The following is a 19,182-nucleotide window of genomic DNA, read 5'->3' as shown; positions in this document are numbered from 1 at the left end:
ATGCCACAGAACAAATACGGGATAAACAACTTGTCATAAGGCTGGGGAGCCAAAAAGTCAGTGCGTTCGTCTCATGGCTTACATAATACAGCACGTGACGCCAGAAATCGGAGCTGATGTCACCAACCGCCGATTGGCAACGAGCCTTTCTGGGGGAAGATGCGCGCAACGCAACCCAGATTCTCGGTTTCTCCCATTCACTTCACCACCTCTTGCTCCACCATCCCCCTTCCCTTTTTTCGTTTTTTAAATTCTTCGCGATGCTAGGGTAGTTTCTCACCTTTGCTGTGTGACTGTCTAAGTTTGTGCTGTTTTCAAGCCCCTCGATGTGGTGAGATCTTCACTCGAACCTAGCCAGCCGACTTTGCTAATCGCACACCAACAGCTCCTCCTCCCACCCGTCTTCCTCAGCGATATCCCCATGTCCACGACTACAATGACTACAACTCTTCCCACCTCGAATTTCCGAGGTGGTCCATCTCGCTTGACTCGAATAAACCCTGCAAGATCTTCCAAGTCCTCCGGCTTTGCTGCTCTGCGCCAGAACTCTCTTACCTCCAACTCTGGCCGCCCTCTGGCCTCCTTTGGTGTCTCGGCCCCGATCAGGGACGATTCGAGCCCTGACGAACCTCCCGGCCTTTATCCTGCCATTTCGCATTTTGCAGATGCCATTGCTGCACTGCCACGAGATTTCCGCAGACACGTGTCGCTGTTGAAAGAGGTGGACGCGAAAGGATGGGGCCCCGAGGAGAATCTACAAAAGATACTGGAGCAATGCCTGATCGACACGGCGATGGGCACCAAGAGTTTGGTTCCCGCAACGCAGAGTCTGACAGGTTCCGTCACCGCGGACGAATCTGTCAATGTCAGTGAGGTCAATAGTGTTACTGGCGCTTCTCTCGACAATGCGTCCCTGACCTCCGGCCGCTCGGCAGACCCAGCAGTGGTAGAACGCAGACAGCGTTTCCACGCTTTGAGACAGAATTTAATCGCCGTCATGATGACCATGGACGAAAAGAACCATGTCATCAACAACGCCAATGAGGAGGTGTCAAGACACATTCGCCGACTGGACAAGATTTTCCCACACATCGACGATGAGATCTCGGAAGAAGCAAGGCTAGGAAGTCTGAAGCATTGGGCGTACACCGAGACCAATCCGGTCAAGAAGTCCACTGCTCCAGCCACGCGCCGAGATGCTGCCGCCAGCCTCGCAATCCTACACGAGAGTGAGGTTGCACATAGGAGTGAAGCCAGGAGAGAAGCTATTATGGCCAGGAGACAGCGAGCCACGCAACACGTTGATTCAGATTTTGACGAGTCTAGAAATCCTCCGCGGAGAACGGCCATTGGAAAGAAACGAGTTGTCGAACCGGCGCCAGATCCGGCCGGCCTTGGAATCACTGGTGCAGGCCCAGGTAAAAGAAAGAAGTCTGATAAGCCGGCGCTGGGAGGAGTGAGCATGGAACGATCCGTCAGCGGTGCTTTGGGAGGCCGTCCGATGTCGAGGGAGAACTCCCAGCAAGACCATGCCAAGAAGAGGAAAGCTTCGGCGGCGATGACAACCGTGGCTCGGAAGAGGTATGTAGTGAATATGTTTTGAAGGACACGTCACTAACCTGGAGATCGGCAGGATAAATGCCTCGACTCAAGACTCACCCAAGCTGGTCTCCTCGCCACTTGCCGGAAACGCAGGCAAAGAAGCCTACATAAAAAGCCCGGCGCTTTCCACCGTACGACCGGCCGCCGGGAGAGGACGGCAGAACTCCACGCAGACAGTTGATAGCGCTCGAGGACGACCTTCTTCCTTGATCTCGAACAGGAACGGGAATAATAACAACGCTGTGGCAGCCAGCACACCAGAGTTGAACAGTGTGGCCACAGCAAGTGGGAAAAGTACGAGTGAAGCCAAAGCCACAATGAAGGAAACCAAAACAGACAAAGGGGATCGGTTGGTCGAAGATGAGCCTGACGCGGTGAATGGATCCAACAGCGAGCATCAACTGCGTGGAGCCCTCTTGCTGGAAAGATCCTCCAGTAGACAAGAGACCGCCCGGGGCGAACCTGCGGAAGAAGTCGCGTCGAAAGGAGTTGCCTCGCCCCGTCTCCCGCTATCACTGCAAACAAGTGAACTGCGAAGTGAGCGATCAGGACGAGGGAGAGCTTCAAAGACGTCGACACCCGTGACGGGAACTTTTGCTGAAGCCGAAGCTGCGGAGACCGGATCGACAAATGGCAATGGCAATGGTTCGAAGACCAAACGCGTTGCAAGACCGAGAGTGAAAGACCACGGGCTTCATGATTCGCTCTCACCCAAGGGACTTCCGATGAAGCGATCCCACAAGAAGGGCGGCAGCATATCGACCTTACAACTGCCCACGACGCAGCGGCTGAAAGAAGAGAGTGACACCACCAAGTCCAACACCCCGTCAGAGCGAGATGTAGGCAACAATGACGCGGAAGACGAAGACGATGAAGAAAATGACGCCGCCGAGGAAGACGAGGAAAGATACTGCTACTGCCAGGGCGTCAGTTACGGGGAGATGGTAGCTTGTGACAAACCCGATTGTCCGAGGCAATGGTTCCACCTCGAATGCATCGGGCTGAAAAGTGTTCCCAAGAGTGCCAAATGGTATTGTGACGAGTGTAAAGAAGCGTTGGCGAAGAAAGGCAAAGTCGCTGGCAACGGGGGCAATGGAAATGGGAAGTGACATTGACATAGGACACATGTGTATATGCCAAACGTCTAAATGCCTCCGGTGGCGCGACTTTGTTTGATTGATGATGGATGTACCCAACGACGAGTGTGCTACAGCAAGATTTGAAGCGGAGAACGAGTTCATTTGGAGCATTATTTTTATTCTGACGAAACATGTCTCATTGCACACCGAACAGCTTTAGCCAGCGATCTGATCAGATCAAGTGCAGGGCAAGCTAGAAGCGCTGGGCTACACTCGAACTGAGAGGCGGACAGATCAGCCTATCTATGCTCCCTACATATACATATATATTGTAGAATAGCATGAAATCAAATCATCAAAATAACTGAGGCCATCTGAGATTTCGAGTTCCAACTCTTCTACCTAATTTGTTTCATGTCATCTCGGTCATGAAAATTGCAGTCTATCATAATGTGGAAGCTCCGCCGCCTGCAAAAATTCGGCAAAGCATATCGATGTTATCATTCCGTGTGCAACACAAGTCCGTTGATCAGCTCTAGTTTCCTCCGAGTATTGGACATGCGACGGTAATTCCGACGATTATTCTGACGATAAGGTGGAAGAGGATGTGATCAAGTCGCGAATTTGCCGTCCAACTTCTTTTCCCCATGTTGACAGCAGCGGCTGCTGCGAGGTGCTTCTACAGGGTTTCAAATATTCGATGTGTACGGTAAAGCAAGAACCCGCTGGGAGCGAATGCCGCAATCGCGAATATAATGCCCATGGCAATTCCAGCTTCGCCGCTAGCAGAGATGCCCTCTTCGGGATGATGGATAAGGAGTATCAGAATCAGAAGGTGCGCGAGAAGATGTGAGGGATATGGGGGGGAGGAGATGGATGATGCGGTGAAAGAAGGTGACTCCGACATGGATGAGAATGTGAGTAGGCTGTTGATGATGTCGAGAACGTCGTTGAGGATGTCTCGACGGCTGTGGAAGTAGTGGATCCTCCGCCAGGAATGGTGATGGTCGTCACCGGGACGGCTGCGGCATCGAGAGTTGTTGTGTAGTTCAAGCAGTCACAGACTCCTCCTAGACGGCAGAAGGTGTTTTAGGTGCAAAGGCTCACGGAATCTCCGCCATCCATGGCATCTGCCAGAGATAGAAATCACTTAGTGGATCGTTTGGTTTTGATTAATCTGGGACTGTGGGTCTGGGGATGCATACATTGGAGCCCAGTGTCAAACAGTCGGGAACGTGACCAGCTCTGGTCCGTACCGGAGCCTCGATAATCCTCGATGGCCTGGCTGAAACTCGGATCGAATGCCTGCACGAACGAAGTGACCTGGCAGATGCCATTCTCCAGACATGCGAATCCTTGACCGCAGCGGACGATGTTGGGAGTGGGGCTGCAAGTTGTATCTTTGAGAGTAAGCGAGCCGCCGGGATGGTGGCATGATCGCTGATCTTGAGCAAGCGCAAAGCGATGGAACAGATGCAAGGTTGCTGTTAGGAAGAAAGATAAAATTGAATGCGCTGCTGTTGAAGAGGGAAGGAGAGATCAAAGATGGGAGAAGGACGCCAGACTGTCTGATGCTGGACATATCATATGATCGTGTCTGTGCCCAGAAAGATCTCGCTTGTGTCGGACCCGGGCCATCATGAGAACCTATGGCCATGGAGACATGAGATTGAGTAAGGACTCCACCGCATGGGTGTGCGAAGTGTTTGAGGTGGTGTAAGGCTGAGCCCGCAAGGCTGAAGCAAGTGGGCCTCGGGGTTTGTGAGCGCGTCGCAAGAGACGGAACACGAACCCCCTTATTCCCACTTATTGGGCTTTTGCTCTGTGCCATCACCTGCTTTGCAGCTGAGCTCGACACGTAGTCAGTTTCGTCAAACGCATTCTTATTCGCTTTACCATATTGTTGGCCTCATTATCATGTGTACAACAAGGTGCATGCAGATTGCGAGGCACGTGCATGAAACTAGGCCCCAACCGCTCTCTTCCTGCGCCTGATCTATTTGGTAGCCCGTTGCCTTGGTCCCATTTTTTTCTGCTGCGAGTATATCATTGACAGCAATCTGGCCCCGACCTTACATATCTACCACCTTTCGAAAATGAGCTGCAACCTACCATTGTTCCGGGAGTGGCAAAGCCTGCTTCAGAGCCGTACACCAAGACCGTTGTGCTGGCAAGGCTGAAATCTCAAGATGTGTCATGGGTATACAATAAACTGGATGGATTCAACAAGAGTGTATGTGATGCGGGCAATGATCAAGTGCTTCTCAGAGTGCCTCAGAACCAAGGTGGGAGGCCATGGTATGTTTGACTGATATGGAGCGGGTGGACCACGGGACTGGCAGCCGTGATCAACCAATATCAACCGACTCAACAGGCAAAACACGAAATATGCTCGGAGATCGGTTTGCTTCCTCATACACTCAGATCCCAGTCACACATTCTGATTTACCGTATTGACCATGCGGCAGTGCGTTGCACTTCTGGATACAACTTTCCAAAGCAAACGTTCTCTCGATTGAATTTGCATGATCAAGATACCACGGCCGAGGTGGAATTTTTGCATCAGTGAGTGGAGAAAAGAGCCGCAAGGAACTGCAGAGGCCGGACCACCTTGACCCGCCCTGCATGTCTTTCAGGCTCGCTGTTGAAGACGCCGCTCAAGGTAACCGGCTCCAGTCTCATCTCCCACTTGTCGGCCAAGCAGGATCTCCATGCAAATAAATGGGACTACTATACTTACCGGATCCGAAGCTAGGTATGCCAATGACACGATGAGAGACAAACATTGCAAACATACACTGCATATCCGATTGACCAAAACACTTCAGCCAAAGAATCCACCCAATAAATTCTGTCGGTTAAGCTCAGCCTTTGACTGACGACCGGAAATCTAAGCCTTCCTTTGAACGAGGCGTTGACCCGCATAGCACCATCAATCATCAATCCACTGGGACCCCTTCATCTGCTGGATGCTATATTCTGGACAGTCTTATTATCCACGAGAACCGAGACTCGATCTGGAAATAATGAGATCCCTATTGATTAAGACTCATGGTCTATCTTCTCTAGAGAATCCTATGTTCGAAGAAAGCGGCTGATAAGGTGCCTTTTCACGACGCAGAGATACTCTCAAGATGCCACCTCGACAGCTAGCTTCCGAATAGACGGACCCGAAACCACTCCTGAACTTGATCCCGGTGAACAAGTCATACCTAACAACACAGCCAATAGCAAGGCATTGAGCGTTCTCTTCACCCGTCTGGCGTGCCAAGCCAGCAAGCTGGCAGCCTCGAGTTGTCTGTGAGAAGCATGTTGCCTTCACGCCTCCTCAAAGGGCGATTAGTGGATGTTCCATGGACTGCTTCGCTGCCATTGAGATCATTGCCCAGATGCCACGCCTTCATATCGTTACGACTTCACCATAAGATACTCTAACAGTCTGCTCTGAGGTCGCTGGTGCGGGCCCGCATTCGAAGACAACGGGAATGAATGGATTGATTTTAGTTTAGATGCGTATCACAATAAGTTTGTTTGGATGCAGACGTTAATCGTGGGTTTGTTCTGAATGGCATATCTGAGAACGAACAAGTTCACAAACGTTCGCTCTTCGTGATGTAGAAACGCATCTCAAGCCAGGGATGTTCCTAGGCTTGTGTGCAGGCAGTCAAGAGGGGGGCCTCCACGTCTCTTAGCTGACTACTCATCCATGAGAGTTAAATACGGTCCTCCCATGACGCTGGAACTCCTCCCAGCCTCAACAACGACTGATCCCAGCTTTGTGGTGGCCGGCATTCGATGATGGATTAAATAGGGTAACTTGGCAAGGCTGAGGCTTGATCCTAGTGATATCACTAAAGGACTAAGCTGACATGCAAGGCTCCCATTGTGATGTAATGGCTTTTCCACATCGGGAAAAGGTTACGACGCTAATGCCAAACGAGCCAGGCTTAGAGCTTCCCTCAATCCGTCTTTGTCGTTTACTCTTGCATATCCAAGAGGTTAACTCTTCGAAGATCATCTCCGTCTCCTTGGCTGTCTCTTGCTAATATTTTCTGAGGCATCAGCTCTTTCTTGCTGCAGAGGACCCAAGGAACCCTCTCAATCACCGAGCCATGTTCTCCCATCCTTTCGGCGTATCCTGGCGCAAGGCACTTGTCAGCATCCCGCGCCTCGTGCCAGATTTTGTCCTACACTTCACTTCTCCGGACGGGCCTCACCCAATCGTTTTCGACATCCCTTCCCGAGGATCCCACTTCATCCCGGTCTACGTTTTTATCCCACCTGTGCATCAATCGCACCGCTTCCACTTACATTCCCCTGGTAAACATCTCAGAGAAGCAGCCCATCCCAATCAATCTCCGCACGGTGAGCACGTGAGGTTGCCGGTCTTGATTGATTTGCACGGCGGCGGCTTTATTCTCGGCTCGTGCCAGGAGCAGGCGCCCTTCTGTGCGCAGATGTGCCGCGAGCTGAATTGTGTGGTGATATCAGTCGATTATCGTCTCGGTCCAGACGCGCAATATCCAGCGGCGAACTTGGATGCGGAAGACGTGGTGCGTGCTGTTATTGAGCCTCGCACCCAAGCATATAGGACACTTAGGGATGGGATCGAGCTGTGTCTAGTCAAGCAGGGTCGGGATCCCGTTCACCTTGACGAGGAACGGATCGCGTTCTCTGGATTCAGCTCTGGGGGTAACCTCGCGCTGAATTTGGTATTGAGTGTCAAAGATGATCCCACCGTGAATCGAGATTGGCCCAGTCCTGTGCCCTGGCGTTTTAAGAACGATATCCCCGTCCTGTTATTTTATCCTAGCCTGGATTGTCGACTTCTACCTGATGAGAGACCGAGACCGGAAGGGCTAGATCCTCCGTCAGGATTTGTGCAGAGATGGAAAATCGAAAAGGAGTTGATGCCGACTTACCTTCCCCCAGAGAAAAGAGGTCACCCGCGAGCCAGTCCGGGCCTGGCGAATCTGAGACGGAAAGATGGGGAGGAATCAGGGCTGCATCCCAAAGCCAAGATGTTTCTGGTCTTGCCACAATTTGATTCCCTGAATGAACAGAGCTTGATTTGGATCAAAAAGGTTCACGATGAAGGAAGAGGGACCCATCTGGTTGTGGAGGAGGTCGAGGGCGTTGGTCATGGCTGGACACAATTTCCCGATGCGTGGATCAGTGATGAACATCAGAAATTGAAGGTTGAGACATTCAAGAAGGCGAGGGATTTCGTCGGGGCGTTGTGGTATCCGGAGTGGAAAGAGGTTGATATTGAGGTCCTGCACAGGAGTCACGAGGAACAGAAAGAGGCCACTGAACCTTTGATTCTGGGGTAAATGTATCTAGCAGACTTCCTTTTGTCGCGGATATATTAGATGTGGATAACGCATTACCGAAGCCGTAATTTGCAACCATGCCTGATGTCCCCGTCTGTCCCCACCACGAGCACTAGCTTAGTAAAAAGGGGCCAAAGCCTTGTGCGGAGGGTTGATGCCAGTAATACCGTGGTATACTACGTAGCCCACCACTGTTACCGGTGTAAAGCACATCAGTTAAAAAATTCATCTCCTCGACTAACCCAGAGCATTCTCTTCTTTTCCTTTGTTGTCCAGGTTAGACGTGCGTCAATTTCCTCGTGTTGCGTCCTTCTCGCATCTCTCCGTGTCGTGACATGTGCGACGGATTGGAGAATTCGACGTATTAAAATCGTTTGCAGAGTCTCCAAATTGGTTCTCCTTGTTCCTGCTTGCATCTGGCTTTGGGGAACCAGCTTGGCATCGTGGAGGGCCCTCGTGGCGATCGTAATGCGAGGTTTTGCCCGAGTCCAGAATGTTGGAAGGTTGATTAGAGCCGAAGATAGCTTTCCAGTTAGGCTGTTGCTTTGATCATGTTGACAATGGTTGGTAATGGGGGCCATTCGAAATGTGTATATAGTGGCATTTTGCTGCTTTGATTGAATATCCTCGCTTGCTGTCTTTTCCTGGTGTGAGCAGCCCGTGAGAATGAGACAGAACACCGGAAAGAGATGTTCGACTGTGGACGTCGTGGTTTCAGAAATGTGGCTTCAGACCAGACCGGCCAATGACTCATGACAAGGCCGGAATTCTCGCAGAGCGGCACTGGGTTAATGTAGACACTGAGCGAAAGGACTCCACGTGAAAGGAAAATCTTGACAAATGAACCGAACTTAAACTCGATGACAACAGAATCTTCAAATGCTCACGACTCATGAGTTATTGTGGCAAAATAATGTGTATCATAATCAGAGTCGGCCGGAGAATGAATATCTATATGACAGAAGTTTCCGTCAGATACATGTGGTGACGCAAATATCTCAAATGAAAACAATTGCCCTGCATATCCTGGTACTCCAGGAATGAGGGAGCCGATTTGATGTATCTAAATGGGTTAGGATTTCTTGTCATGTCATTCACGAGCAACTTACCATCATATGATTTTCCCTGGTCAAGGAAACGTATCTGCTGCGGATGAACCTCATCTATTTTGCCTCCCTGAGCATAAAATAAATACTCGGATTAGCTTTACCATAATTCCACTTTGGGTCGAGTTGCAATTCGCCAATATCCTGAAACCCAAACTTTTGGTACAACCTATGGGCCACGGGTGAAGATTCCAGGTAAGCAGGCAGATGAAGCTCATCTGCGACATCGAGACCCCAATTGATCAGCATTCCTCCTGCACCACGGCCTTGGTACTTGGGGTCTGTTTGAAGTAGATCAAGTACTGTGGTGACCAATTTAGTAGAGAGCGGCAAAACATTGGGGCCGCAGACAAGGGGAGGCTCGTACAGCAGTAGGCTTTGCCTCCCATCAACTCATTTCGCTTTTTGTGGATGCCACCAAAATATTCTTCACAGGCTCCGACATTGCAGCCCGGACCAAATGTTCTGGTTGCTTTGGGTGTTGTGGGGCTTGTCATGATGTTCCATTTTGCAAATGCCACCATTTCAGAGGTTTCGGGATCGACCACCTTCATCCAACGGGTTGTCGGGTCTTCCTTGAGCTGAGTCACCATACCTTCTGCACGCTTCTCCAAGGCATCTGGTGGAAACGGCCCAGGAAATAAAATGGGGCTTAAAGGATTTGTGGCATATGCGAGACGTTCCACTTCGACGATGCGAGGGGCGTCTGCCTCAACGGCCGGTTCGAGAACAAGTGGCATGTTGTTTTAAGGAGTGTGGTGTTTATCTGGAATATCAAGACAGGAGCGAAGGGGATTAGTTCTCCAATCCACACAATATACCTACGGACTCTTCAGGTCTAAATGCTCTCAAATTGCTGCCTGGCGCAGGGGGGGGTATGGGATTTCGTGGTGGAGAATGGGCAATGAAACCTTGCCCATGCCGTGTTGGGATTCTTTGCACCGGGATAGTCCTAGTCCTCTGGAACCACCTTTTCCGGGCCCGCCACGATACCCAAAAGAGCAGGCAATAGGTATTCAATGCGAACAAAGGACTGGGCGATGGATGGAGATGACTCACTCACTGTGTTCTCTTTTTTGATTGTCCCGGGGTCGGCCGATCAAGATTCATGGCTCTTCTTGAAGATGAAGGTGTGTCCACCTTACAACCCCGTCTCTAACTCTTGACCTGCCACCCTTTCCTTAATGGTTTCCGAGCTACGCAGGCGTAGATATCCCGCGGACGTTGACGTGTAAATCCAATGCCGACTTCTTGACGGCTAGACTCCTTTCATTCAAGTGCAGACTGTTGATGAAAAAGAGCCTCGGACAATAATCAACGATTAAGTCCTTTTGAATGCGAACCCTCACAAGTTCAGGTGCAAAGATATCGCAGAAAACAGCCAGATCTTTATTGCGGCAAGATATGGAAGTCTTTGCCCAATTTAATCTTCGAAGACGAATGCTGCATCCATAATCCAATGCCTTTACACAAATGAATGCTGGCCGCGTATCTTGTTCAAGTCAAGACACGACAAGTTTAGAACTGTTCAAGACGGTAACAGGCCATTTTCATTTCTGATGCCAACAAAGCTCGAGCACCTGTTGATCGGATGATGAATAAGACAAGAGCATCGGACAACAGGCCTGCCGGCAATTTTGTGGAGCAAAGAAATCTGTCTAGTGCAGTTCATCTCGTCACCCGTTGCGACTCTGTATACTCAGGAAGAAAGTTGGTGTCATCGCTGCGAAATCCCAGTCGATTCCCGCCTGGACTAGACCACCATAGTATCCAGCCGTACACGGGGAAGCTAGAGCGTGCTCGGCCTGTAGGAAGGCCTGAAGGCAACTGATCCTGGCGAAGAGACACAACAGACTTGGAATGCATCTCGCGGTTGCCGAATTGACACTTCTGAATATCGATAGTGTCACGAACCGGGTTCTGACAAGTATATAAGCTAAGAGGTCCAAGTTTCTGTCATGAAATGACAGGATTCCTAGTCTTTTTTGGGCGATCCCCAAGGGGCTGTGGACCTCTTCCTGACAGATAGGATCAGATGGATGTTTGTCAAATCGAATTGGTCCTAGAGATTCACGATAATTAGCTTTGTACAGCGAGAGAGGCCTCAGGCAAACTTCATCTGCAGGGTTATCTCGGCAAATTCGCAGTCCCATAACGCTGTCGAGCGGAGCCTTGGCTAGACACCAGCCAGAAAGACCGAAATCAGGTGTCAGGATAATTGGCAGGCATATGAGGGGAAATATTCGTATTCGGCCGCATGAGATCACCTAGGATTTGGCCAATGGCCCCTATCTCATAGACTGACATGACACGGCTAATAGGTATGTGGTAGAGGCCTTTGACTGGTTGATTGCTGCAAGATGATCGAGGTTCGAATGCGAAAGAACTCATCAGACTGAGGATATGGACCGAAAATACGTGCTCTTCCTTCATTCGTAGAGACCTGAAGAGGATGTCGTCAATCTTTGTCGTCAATCACATGGAGTCGGTCATTTTAGAATCTTGCATGTGGGTGAACAGCCCAATTGTCCGTGCATGATCAACAGCGACAGAAATGCTTGTTGTATTCGTAAGTTCGTGATACTCACGACGATAGGCCAAAGCGACACGTAGCCTCGGTGATGCTGGAAAGATACTGGTTGCATCTATACTGAGTAAAATGCCGGATGCAGCGTTATGTTTAGTCGGATGTTCTTGATCAGTACTAAACGTGGTTTGCTCAACGCTTATTCTGCAGATGAAGTAGGCTCTTGGTGTAGGTCACTGCAACAAGCTCTAGAAATGGATAAAGAAATCGGCAGATCAAGCGGATGATTTCAGGAGGGAGATCGTCAGGCCAACAAAGCAGAAATAGTTTGCGAACCAGTGCCCTGCTGATGTCATCGTTGAAATATGTGAAAATGCCTTCCCAAGAGCTTCCTGGAGGTGTGCAAATGGCAGGATTCCATGTAGGGTGCATGTCTTCAGAGGTATTGCCTCCCCTTAAAATCGGACACCCGTTTCGTACCACAAGCTCACAGCGCTCATAGAAGGCAACTAGAGGCTCAATCAAAGTTTGCTGCTTGAGCAATGACGCAGAACTTACGTGGATAGCAATAAAATGCGGGATACCAACAACACAAATAGATAGCACCGTCAGTGCGATAAAGGCAGTATCGATCCACCTGCATAATTCGGAGCGTGGTGCAGATACATTTGACAAAGTCCAACAGGGGCCGGCAAGGTTGGAAGGTCAGATACCAATCACGTGACAAAAATAGCAGCACGAGCATCCTCCTGAATAGTACTAGTGCCTACGTCAGTCCCCGACAAACCCGAGTCCTTTTTTCCCTCAGCCGGTGTTATTAATCCATGCTTGTCTCAATCAGGAAGAAATCCTGACCTTTCTATTGGTCTGTGAGTCTTGTGAGTCTTGGTTTGCAGGTTGGCTCAAATCTGCCAGTTGCATTTCCGTGGGATTCATCATTTTCTACCAAGATGCCATGATGCCCGCCCGTCGATACATACGAGACAAGAGCGAATTCTGTCCTGTCAGGGCATGGCATGGATTCCGGAGATGATACGCCAGTCGGTTGGCACGCCCGAAAGAAGACACATTGAACCAACCCGGTGGTTGGCAAAACTGGCCGCCGACGGCCAAGAGCTTCATCGCAATGGACAGTCCCATCGGGCAGAACACACAGCTGACGTCTTTTGTAAGTCTTCGAACTTATATAAAGGCCAGGTTATGTTGCTCGTGAATATCCACTTGTCAACCAAGATCCCCAATCGTCCTCAATTGACTTCCCAGCAACCAAGCGACCTCCGCCGACCAAAATTTCACTAGCAACAATGTCGAGAACCACCCTCCCAAGCATGATGCGTGCCCTCTTGCACAACCAGAAAAACCAATCCTTCCATGTCGGCTCGACCCCCCTACCGACGCCATCATCTACTCAATATCTGATCAAACCCCATGCCGTGGCATTGACATCAGGTGAACTGTCCTGGCCTCGCCCTGATGAGCTCACCATCTCCACCCCTGGCGTTGAGTTTGTTGCTCGTGTTGTCAGTTCACCAACCCCATCCTCCAAATTCCAGCCCGGAGACAAAGTCTACGGCCGAGTCACCTATCCTCAACCCGGTAGCGCAAGGGAATACTCCGTCTCCAACGATGAAGAACTTGCCCTCCGCCCGAAGAATTTCTCCATTAGCGAGGCAGCGACCATGCCCGTCAGCGCTTTGACGGCATGGCAGGCTTTCTTCGAAGAATTCAAGCTCGCACCGCCAACCAGTGTATCCATTCCAACTCCGTCGACCACTCCGCTCCGGATCCTGGTCACGGCGGCCTCAGGCGGTGTCGGAATCTGGGCTGTGCAACTCGCCAAGTTGATCGGGGCCTCCGTCGTGGCGACCTGCGGATCCGCGAACGTCGACTTCGTCCGCAGCCTCGGCGCCGATGAGGTGCTAGACTATAAGACGACCGACATCCGCACGTGGGCCGAGGAGGACTCATCGTCCCGCAAAGTCGACTTTGTGCTTGACTGCGCCGGTCGCGCCTCGCTCGAGCAGGCCTGGCACGCCGTCAAGGAGGGCGGGCAGATCCGCACCATTGTTCCCCCGGCCGACATGCAGTGGAAGTTCGACCTCGATCGCCCCGAGGGCGTCAGTGAATCGGTCTCCGGACGCTTTTTCATCATGCATCCTTCAGGTGAACAGCTGGGGAAGATCACGGAATTGGCCGAGCAGGGAAAAGTCAAAGCCGTCGTGGATAGTGTCTGGAAGCTTGACGAGTTCCAGCAAGCTTTTGAGCGGTTGAGCTCTGGCAAGACAAGGGGTAAGGTGGTGCTGAAAGTGGATGACGAGGAGTGAAACCATAAAAAGCACGGCGGTTTGTCACGTCTGTCCAGGTCTATTGATTTAATACAGATTTCTTCTTCCGGACGACTTGTCTCCAACCACCCCCGTTCTCACTGCCGTAACATCGTAGTACGTACCAGCTCAAGGAGATTTGGTAAGAGTTGGAAGGAAAAAAAGACAGCGGTCAGGTGTTCAAGCAAGTCATCCTCCAGTCTCGGCAGGAATCTTCCGCGAAGAATTCCAATTTAGCCAAAATCGAAGTGGACGTCTGTGCAACATTTGCAGGTCTCTTACTGACATTTGGGGAAGCATTGATTGAATACAATATCGTATCCTATTCATAAAACACCAGACATCTTACCTCAATGCTTTGTCTTCCGGGAGCGTCAGCGGGAGTTTGTGGATCCACAAATGCCGTGTGCGGTGTACTATCTGCCACACCAGGTTTGCCACCGGGGATCACCTGGCTCCGGGAATCAAAGCACTTGATGAACATCACTTCTTCTGGTGTCATGTCCTTCATGTAGAAGAACTTGTGGTTCTCGTTCGGTCTAACTGCGTACGTTTCGCCCTTGACTTCATATCCTGTTGTGGAGTCTGCCGAATTTGGATCGGGGAGAACTTCCTTGCCCCGATCGTCATCATCATCGTTCGCGGTATTTCGCTTGGGATAAAGGAGATCAACTTTGACAAAATCGGAGGGAGAAGTGCTCCGCCAATCGATCACTGCGAGTGGAAAGTCCGAAGCTTCGTGTAAAATTGGTCGCCACACATTGATGATCTGGTATCGTCCCTTCAAAAGCTCTTCGGCTTCTTCTGCAGGTAAATGTCTTCGCACGCGCACTGCAGCCGCATTGGGTGTCTGGTCGACATGGACCTGCTGCACAGGCTGGCGCGGTGATGCCTTTTCTCGTCTCCTGATTGTATGATCGAAGATGACCACCTTCTGAACACCCGGTAACTTCTGTCGAAGCAATGCGTCAACTTCCGCATAGTATCCTTCTCGAACTTTGCTCTCATCAGTAAATGCCTTTTCCTGGGCAGGAGAACGGTAAACGGTGAAGCCCGAGGTGTCAACGGAGAAATTTGATTCTTGTCCTCGAATATTTTCAACCGATCGCTTGTGGTCGGTCAGCTTAAACGAATAGCCTCCCCCATCGACCTTCGTCCAAGGCTTCACGAAGGGCACATCGCTCTCGACATAGGAACTGGGGTCGATGTATTTGAAGGTGCCGGTGGTCATATTGGCACGAAAATTATGATTGGTACTGAAGAGTCGAGCTGATGAGCCGGACAGAGGGCGCGGGGCGACTGTTTGGGAAAGACTCTTGACGAGTGGGGAAGACGATCTAATAGTTTTCAGCAAAGCAGCGGCTTGCATAGATTGGGGGAGGAGAGTGAAAGCAGTATACCTGTGTCGAATTGCCGGTGCGCGTTGATGGGCTCAAGGCGTCGGCAGACAAACACGGAGATTCTGGGTATTTATTCCTCGAAAAGAGATGTTGATCGATTGATCTGTCAGCAATTCGAAAAGAAACGAATACATTGGCGTGGGAAGAAACACATAGAGAACGATGCGACGTAAATGTCCCTATTGGTCGGGAGTGGCCCTGAGTAAGATTTTCCCCCTTCTTTTGCGCCGAATTTTGATATACCAAAGAAATTGCCTCATCGATTGGATTTCAAAACGCAGCCGGAGATCGATCGGAGGAGGCGCCCGGAGTCGGGGAATACACTGGACTTCAGATGCAAATATGCCAAGAAATTTTGGTTCACAAGGTCTTGGCATATTTTGCGCCGGGCGCGTGAAGCGACCAATTTGGACGCGTCGTCGAGAAAGGGTTTGACTTGACTTTACAGTGACTGGAGCAGAGGACGCGCTGTCCACACGGTAATAGCGCCTTAGATCTGCCCGAGATTGCAAACCTCATGAGATCCATGTTGACCTGAGTCGCCTCCCTTCCAGCTGTATCAATCCGGTTCGCCGCCATGGCGACCGACAAGGGAATCTACTCAGCAACCTATAGCAATGTGCCTCACCTGGCCTTTGTTCTGCAAGCCATGGACTAATCTCTTTTTGCAGGTACCCGTCTATGAACTCAAGGTTTCCGGTGATCATGTTATGCGCCGACGATCCGACGACTGGGTCAATGCTACACACATCCTCAAGATTGCTGGCTTCGACAAACCAGCCAGAACAAGAATTCTGGAACGCGAGGTCCAGAAGGGAGTTCATGAAAAGATACAAGGTGGATATGGCAAATATCAAGGCACATGGGTCCCTTTGTCTGAGGGCCGTCTCCTCGCTGAAAAGCACGGTATACTCGATCGCATCTCGAAGATCTTCGATTTCGTTCCTGGCGATCGAAGTCCGCCTCCAGCGCCAAAGCACACTACCGCCGCGTCGAGCCGACCAAAACAGATCAAGCAATCTGCTGTTCCGAGAAAAGTGCCCACCCAACCTGGTGAGTGAGTTGGCCTGTTATGCAAGACAAGATCTGACCCTTTAAATCCAGTTCAGTATTACCAGCCGGCCGAGAGCTATGAGAGTGCCAGTGGTCAGTACAACGAAATGGAGAGCCGAGGGCCCAGCCCGGAAACTGCATCCTTCATGGCCGAAGATGATTTTCTTCCTCTCTCCCAGAATTCGACAGCCTCAAGAAAGCGAAAGCGCGACTTTGAAGAACCAGTGGCCACTATATCAGAACTTGAACACACCATTTATGGCGATGAATTGTTGGATTACTTTGTGACTGCCGGCGACGATCCGGCTGCTTCCAACATCCTGCCCCCGGAGCCTCCTGCGAATTTTGACGTTGATAGGCCCATTGACAACCTCGGAAATAATGCATTACACTGGGCCTGTGCTATGGGTGATGTGCAAGTTGCTCGAGATCTAATTAATCGTGGTGCCAACCCTGCGGCTCTGAACGATGGTTCTCGCGAGACTCCTTTGATCCGAGCTGTTTTGTTCACGAATAACTACGACAAGCGCACCTTTCCGAAGATCGTTCACCTCTTGGCCGGAACAATTGTGGAACGAGACTTTCACGGCGCCACCGTTTTCCACCATATTGCGGAAACAGCTCGATCCCGTGGCAAGTGGAGTTGTGCCCGTTATTACTGTGAGGTCTTGATCAACAAGATGCAAGAAATGGGCTCGAATTACGTGCAAGCTCTTCTCACGTCAGTTGATGCAGCCCATGATACGGCCGCTCTATGCGCCATTCGCAATGGATGTGTCAAGGTAGCCACATTTCTTCTCAACCACTGCCCAGAAGCGGGTGACATTCAAAATCTCAAGGGTGAAACTGCAAATGAGTACCTCAGAGCTCTTCGCGAGAAGAAAGAGAGCCTCCAGCAACCGGGGTCCTCCCCTCCACGAGCGGGAGAGTCCTTCACGGCCAAAGAGACTCGACGCAAGCGTCAGAAAGAGGCCGTGTCCCGAGCAGCCTCATTGGTGCTGGATAAGATTGGGCCGTTGATGGACGAAGGGAGCTTCAAGCTGGCTGAAATGTATGATTCTCAGATAACTGAGAAAGACACGGAGATTACAGAAGCCAAGCAGGCCTTGACTGAGTTCGAAAATCAGAGACACAAGATTCGACAAGAGCTTTTCCATCTTATCGCCAAGGCTGAAGACACTTCCAGAATCCCCGCGTTGCGGCACGAATATGAGGCTTGTCTCAATGAGATGGAATCGCTCCTTGAGCAGAAAGAACATATCACAATCCACTCCGAGGTGTATCAGCAAGACCAGCAAACAAGCCCACAAGCGTTCCGCTTTGCAAATGCTCAGCCTTTATCTCCAGATGAGATCAACGCATCCCTACCCTGGGCCGTTGAGCTGAACAATCAACAGCTGATCCGCCGCCATTGGGTGAAAGAGACCGCAAAGCTGATGGGTGAGGTTGGCACAAGTGAGAAGGTTGGCAAACACAGGAAATTAGTGGCTATTGCGACCGGCTTGAAGGAGGATGAACTGGATAGCATGTCAGAAGAACTGCTGGAAAGTTTGCAGGCAAGTCAAGGGAATGCACCACAAACTCCACTACACATAATGTCTGGTGTCTCTGCTTGAGGTAGATGAAGATATGATGTTGTGCTCCACATGATGATCATGACAATGAGTGAAATCTTCCTCGTTCCATGCCAGGTGTCCATGGCTTCGTGTTGTCCATTATCCCTACGATGTTTTGGTTGCATGACAATAAGCGAATTCTTGCTTCTGTATATGGGGCATACGCTGCCTCAGATACGCATTGCTTTTGCGATGTTCTGGGGCTTGTTGGATGGATACGAACGACAATCACGTATCACCCATCACACGTCTACATATGACCTAAAGGACCACTGACCTGCTTGTCATATCATCGTCACCACCAATTTTCATCAGGATTCTTCAAAACCAATACATCTCCATCCACTACGCCGACTAGATCGGCTGGTGGAGGCCTTGTGTCGCCAGCAAGGTCCAGTGAGAGGCTTGCAACTAAGAGACCCAACTTTAGATCTCGGCTTTCCTCCACGCCTTTCGTATGACCTGTAAGCCATCCTAGTATCAATTGCGCAGAGTACGATGAAATGAAAGATTTCCTGAGATGGAACTCGTTTGGCTGCTGGTTCGTCCAATGCTGCTTTGAAGTCCCAAGTCTGAAAGCTTGCCAGTCTGCCAGAGAGAAGGAGAAACGTAGCGGCTGTTGGATTTATATTGGTCAATCCCTCCTTCTTGACATCTTGACCACGCATATCTGGTAGGAAGAGAGAGGCTTGAGGGAGGACAACGGCCGATGTGCTCCAGACGTAATGGTTTGACCATTAGTGAGGTGGATAGTTATGGAATCGCATGTCTCGAAGGCACGAAGCGGACGGCCTGTGGTTGATTTGGAGAAAAGAGCGCTGAGGAGGATGCGTATCATGAATTCAAAAGGGGCAATAATAATACATTCAGGCAACCATTGGCAATGTTGATACTACGGTATGATAATAGCTCTGAGTATCCGCTGGCAACCGAAGATTTCCTTTGGGCGAAGTACTCCTGTGTAATTAAGGGGCCAGGAGCGCATATGCCGTACATTTCATGGGCAATACACACGCCATTTTGGGCACACAATTCGTGATGATGCGTCTTGACTATAAAAATGTATGGGCAATTCCATTATCGTCGCATTGCATACACAAGAAGAGGTATGGAGAAATATCGCGTTGCGTCGTATATCATGG

The 19,182-nt window shown here is 50.5% G+C and overlaps 6 protein-coding genes across 6 annotated transcripts; 4 read left to right on the top strand and 2 right to left on the bottom strand.

Annotated features, from left to right (window-relative positions):
- Nucleotides 1–436: 436 nt before the first annotated feature.
- Z518_06068 (uncharacterized protein) lies at nt 437–2,711 on the top strand (the record flags this gene model as incomplete). Its single annotated transcript, XM_013416878.1, has 2 exons — nt 437–1,581; nt 1,634–2,711. The coding sequence occupies 2 exons, from the start codon at nt 437–439 to the stop codon at nt 2,709–2,711; spliced, it is 2,223 nt and encodes a 740-aa protein (XP_013272332.1).
- A 4,082-nt stretch (nt 2,712–6,793) lies between these two features.
- On the top strand, nt 6,794–8,014 carry Z518_06067 (uncharacterized protein; the record flags this gene model as incomplete). Its single annotated transcript, XM_013416877.1, has 1 exon — nt 6,794–8,014. One exon carries the CDS (start codon nt 6,794–6,796, stop codon nt 8,012–8,014), a length of 1,221 nt encoding a protein of 406 aa, XP_013272331.1.
- A 1,163-nt stretch (nt 8,015–9,177) lies between these two features.
- Z518_06066 (uncharacterized protein) lies at nt 9,178–9,860 on the bottom strand (the record flags this gene model as incomplete). Its single annotated transcript, XM_013416876.1, has 2 exons — nt 9,178–9,422; nt 9,488–9,860. The coding sequence occupies 2 exons, from the start codon at nt 9,858–9,860 to the stop codon at nt 9,178–9,180; spliced, it is 618 nt and encodes a 205-aa protein (XP_013272330.1).
- Nucleotides 9,861–12,951: 3,091 nt separating this feature from the next.
- Z518_06065 (uncharacterized protein) lies at nt 12,952–13,971 on the top strand (the record flags this gene model as incomplete). Its single annotated transcript, XM_013416875.1, has 1 exon — nt 12,952–13,971. The coding sequence occupies one exon, from the start codon at nt 12,952–12,954 to the stop codon at nt 13,969–13,971; it is 1,020 nt and encodes a 339-aa protein (XP_013272329.1).
- A 322-nt stretch (nt 13,972–14,293) lies between these two features.
- Nucleotides 14,294–15,202, bottom strand: Z518_06064 (uncharacterized protein; the record flags this gene model as incomplete). Its single annotated transcript, XM_013416874.1, has 1 exon — nt 14,294–15,202. The coding sequence occupies one exon, from the start codon at nt 15,200–15,202 to the stop codon at nt 14,294–14,296; it is 909 nt and encodes a 302-aa protein (XP_013272328.1).
- Nucleotides 15,203–15,948: 746 nt separating this feature from the next.
- Nucleotides 15,949–18,040, top strand: Z518_06063 (uncharacterized protein; the record flags this gene model as incomplete). The annotated part of the gene is made up of 3 exons (XM_013416873.1): nt 15,949–15,990; nt 16,043–16,424; nt 16,476–18,040. The coding sequence occupies 3 exons, from the start codon at nt 15,949–15,951 to the stop codon at nt 18,038–18,040; spliced, it is 1,989 nt and encodes a 662-aa protein (XP_013272327.1).
- Between the last annotated feature and the right edge of the window lie 1,142 nt (nt 18,041–19,182).

This window comes from Rhinocladiella mackenziei (assembly GCF_000835555.1).
Source record: "Rhinocladiella mackenziei CBS 650.93 unplaced genomic scaffold supercont1.4, whole genome shotgun sequence".
Classification (NCBI taxonomy): domain Eukaryota; kingdom Fungi; phylum Ascomycota; class Eurotiomycetes; order Chaetothyriales; family Herpotrichiellaceae; genus Rhinocladiella; species Rhinocladiella mackenziei.
The sequence above is the reverse complement of the archived record's forward strand: the minus strand, read 5'-3'. Positions and strand labels throughout refer to the sequence as shown.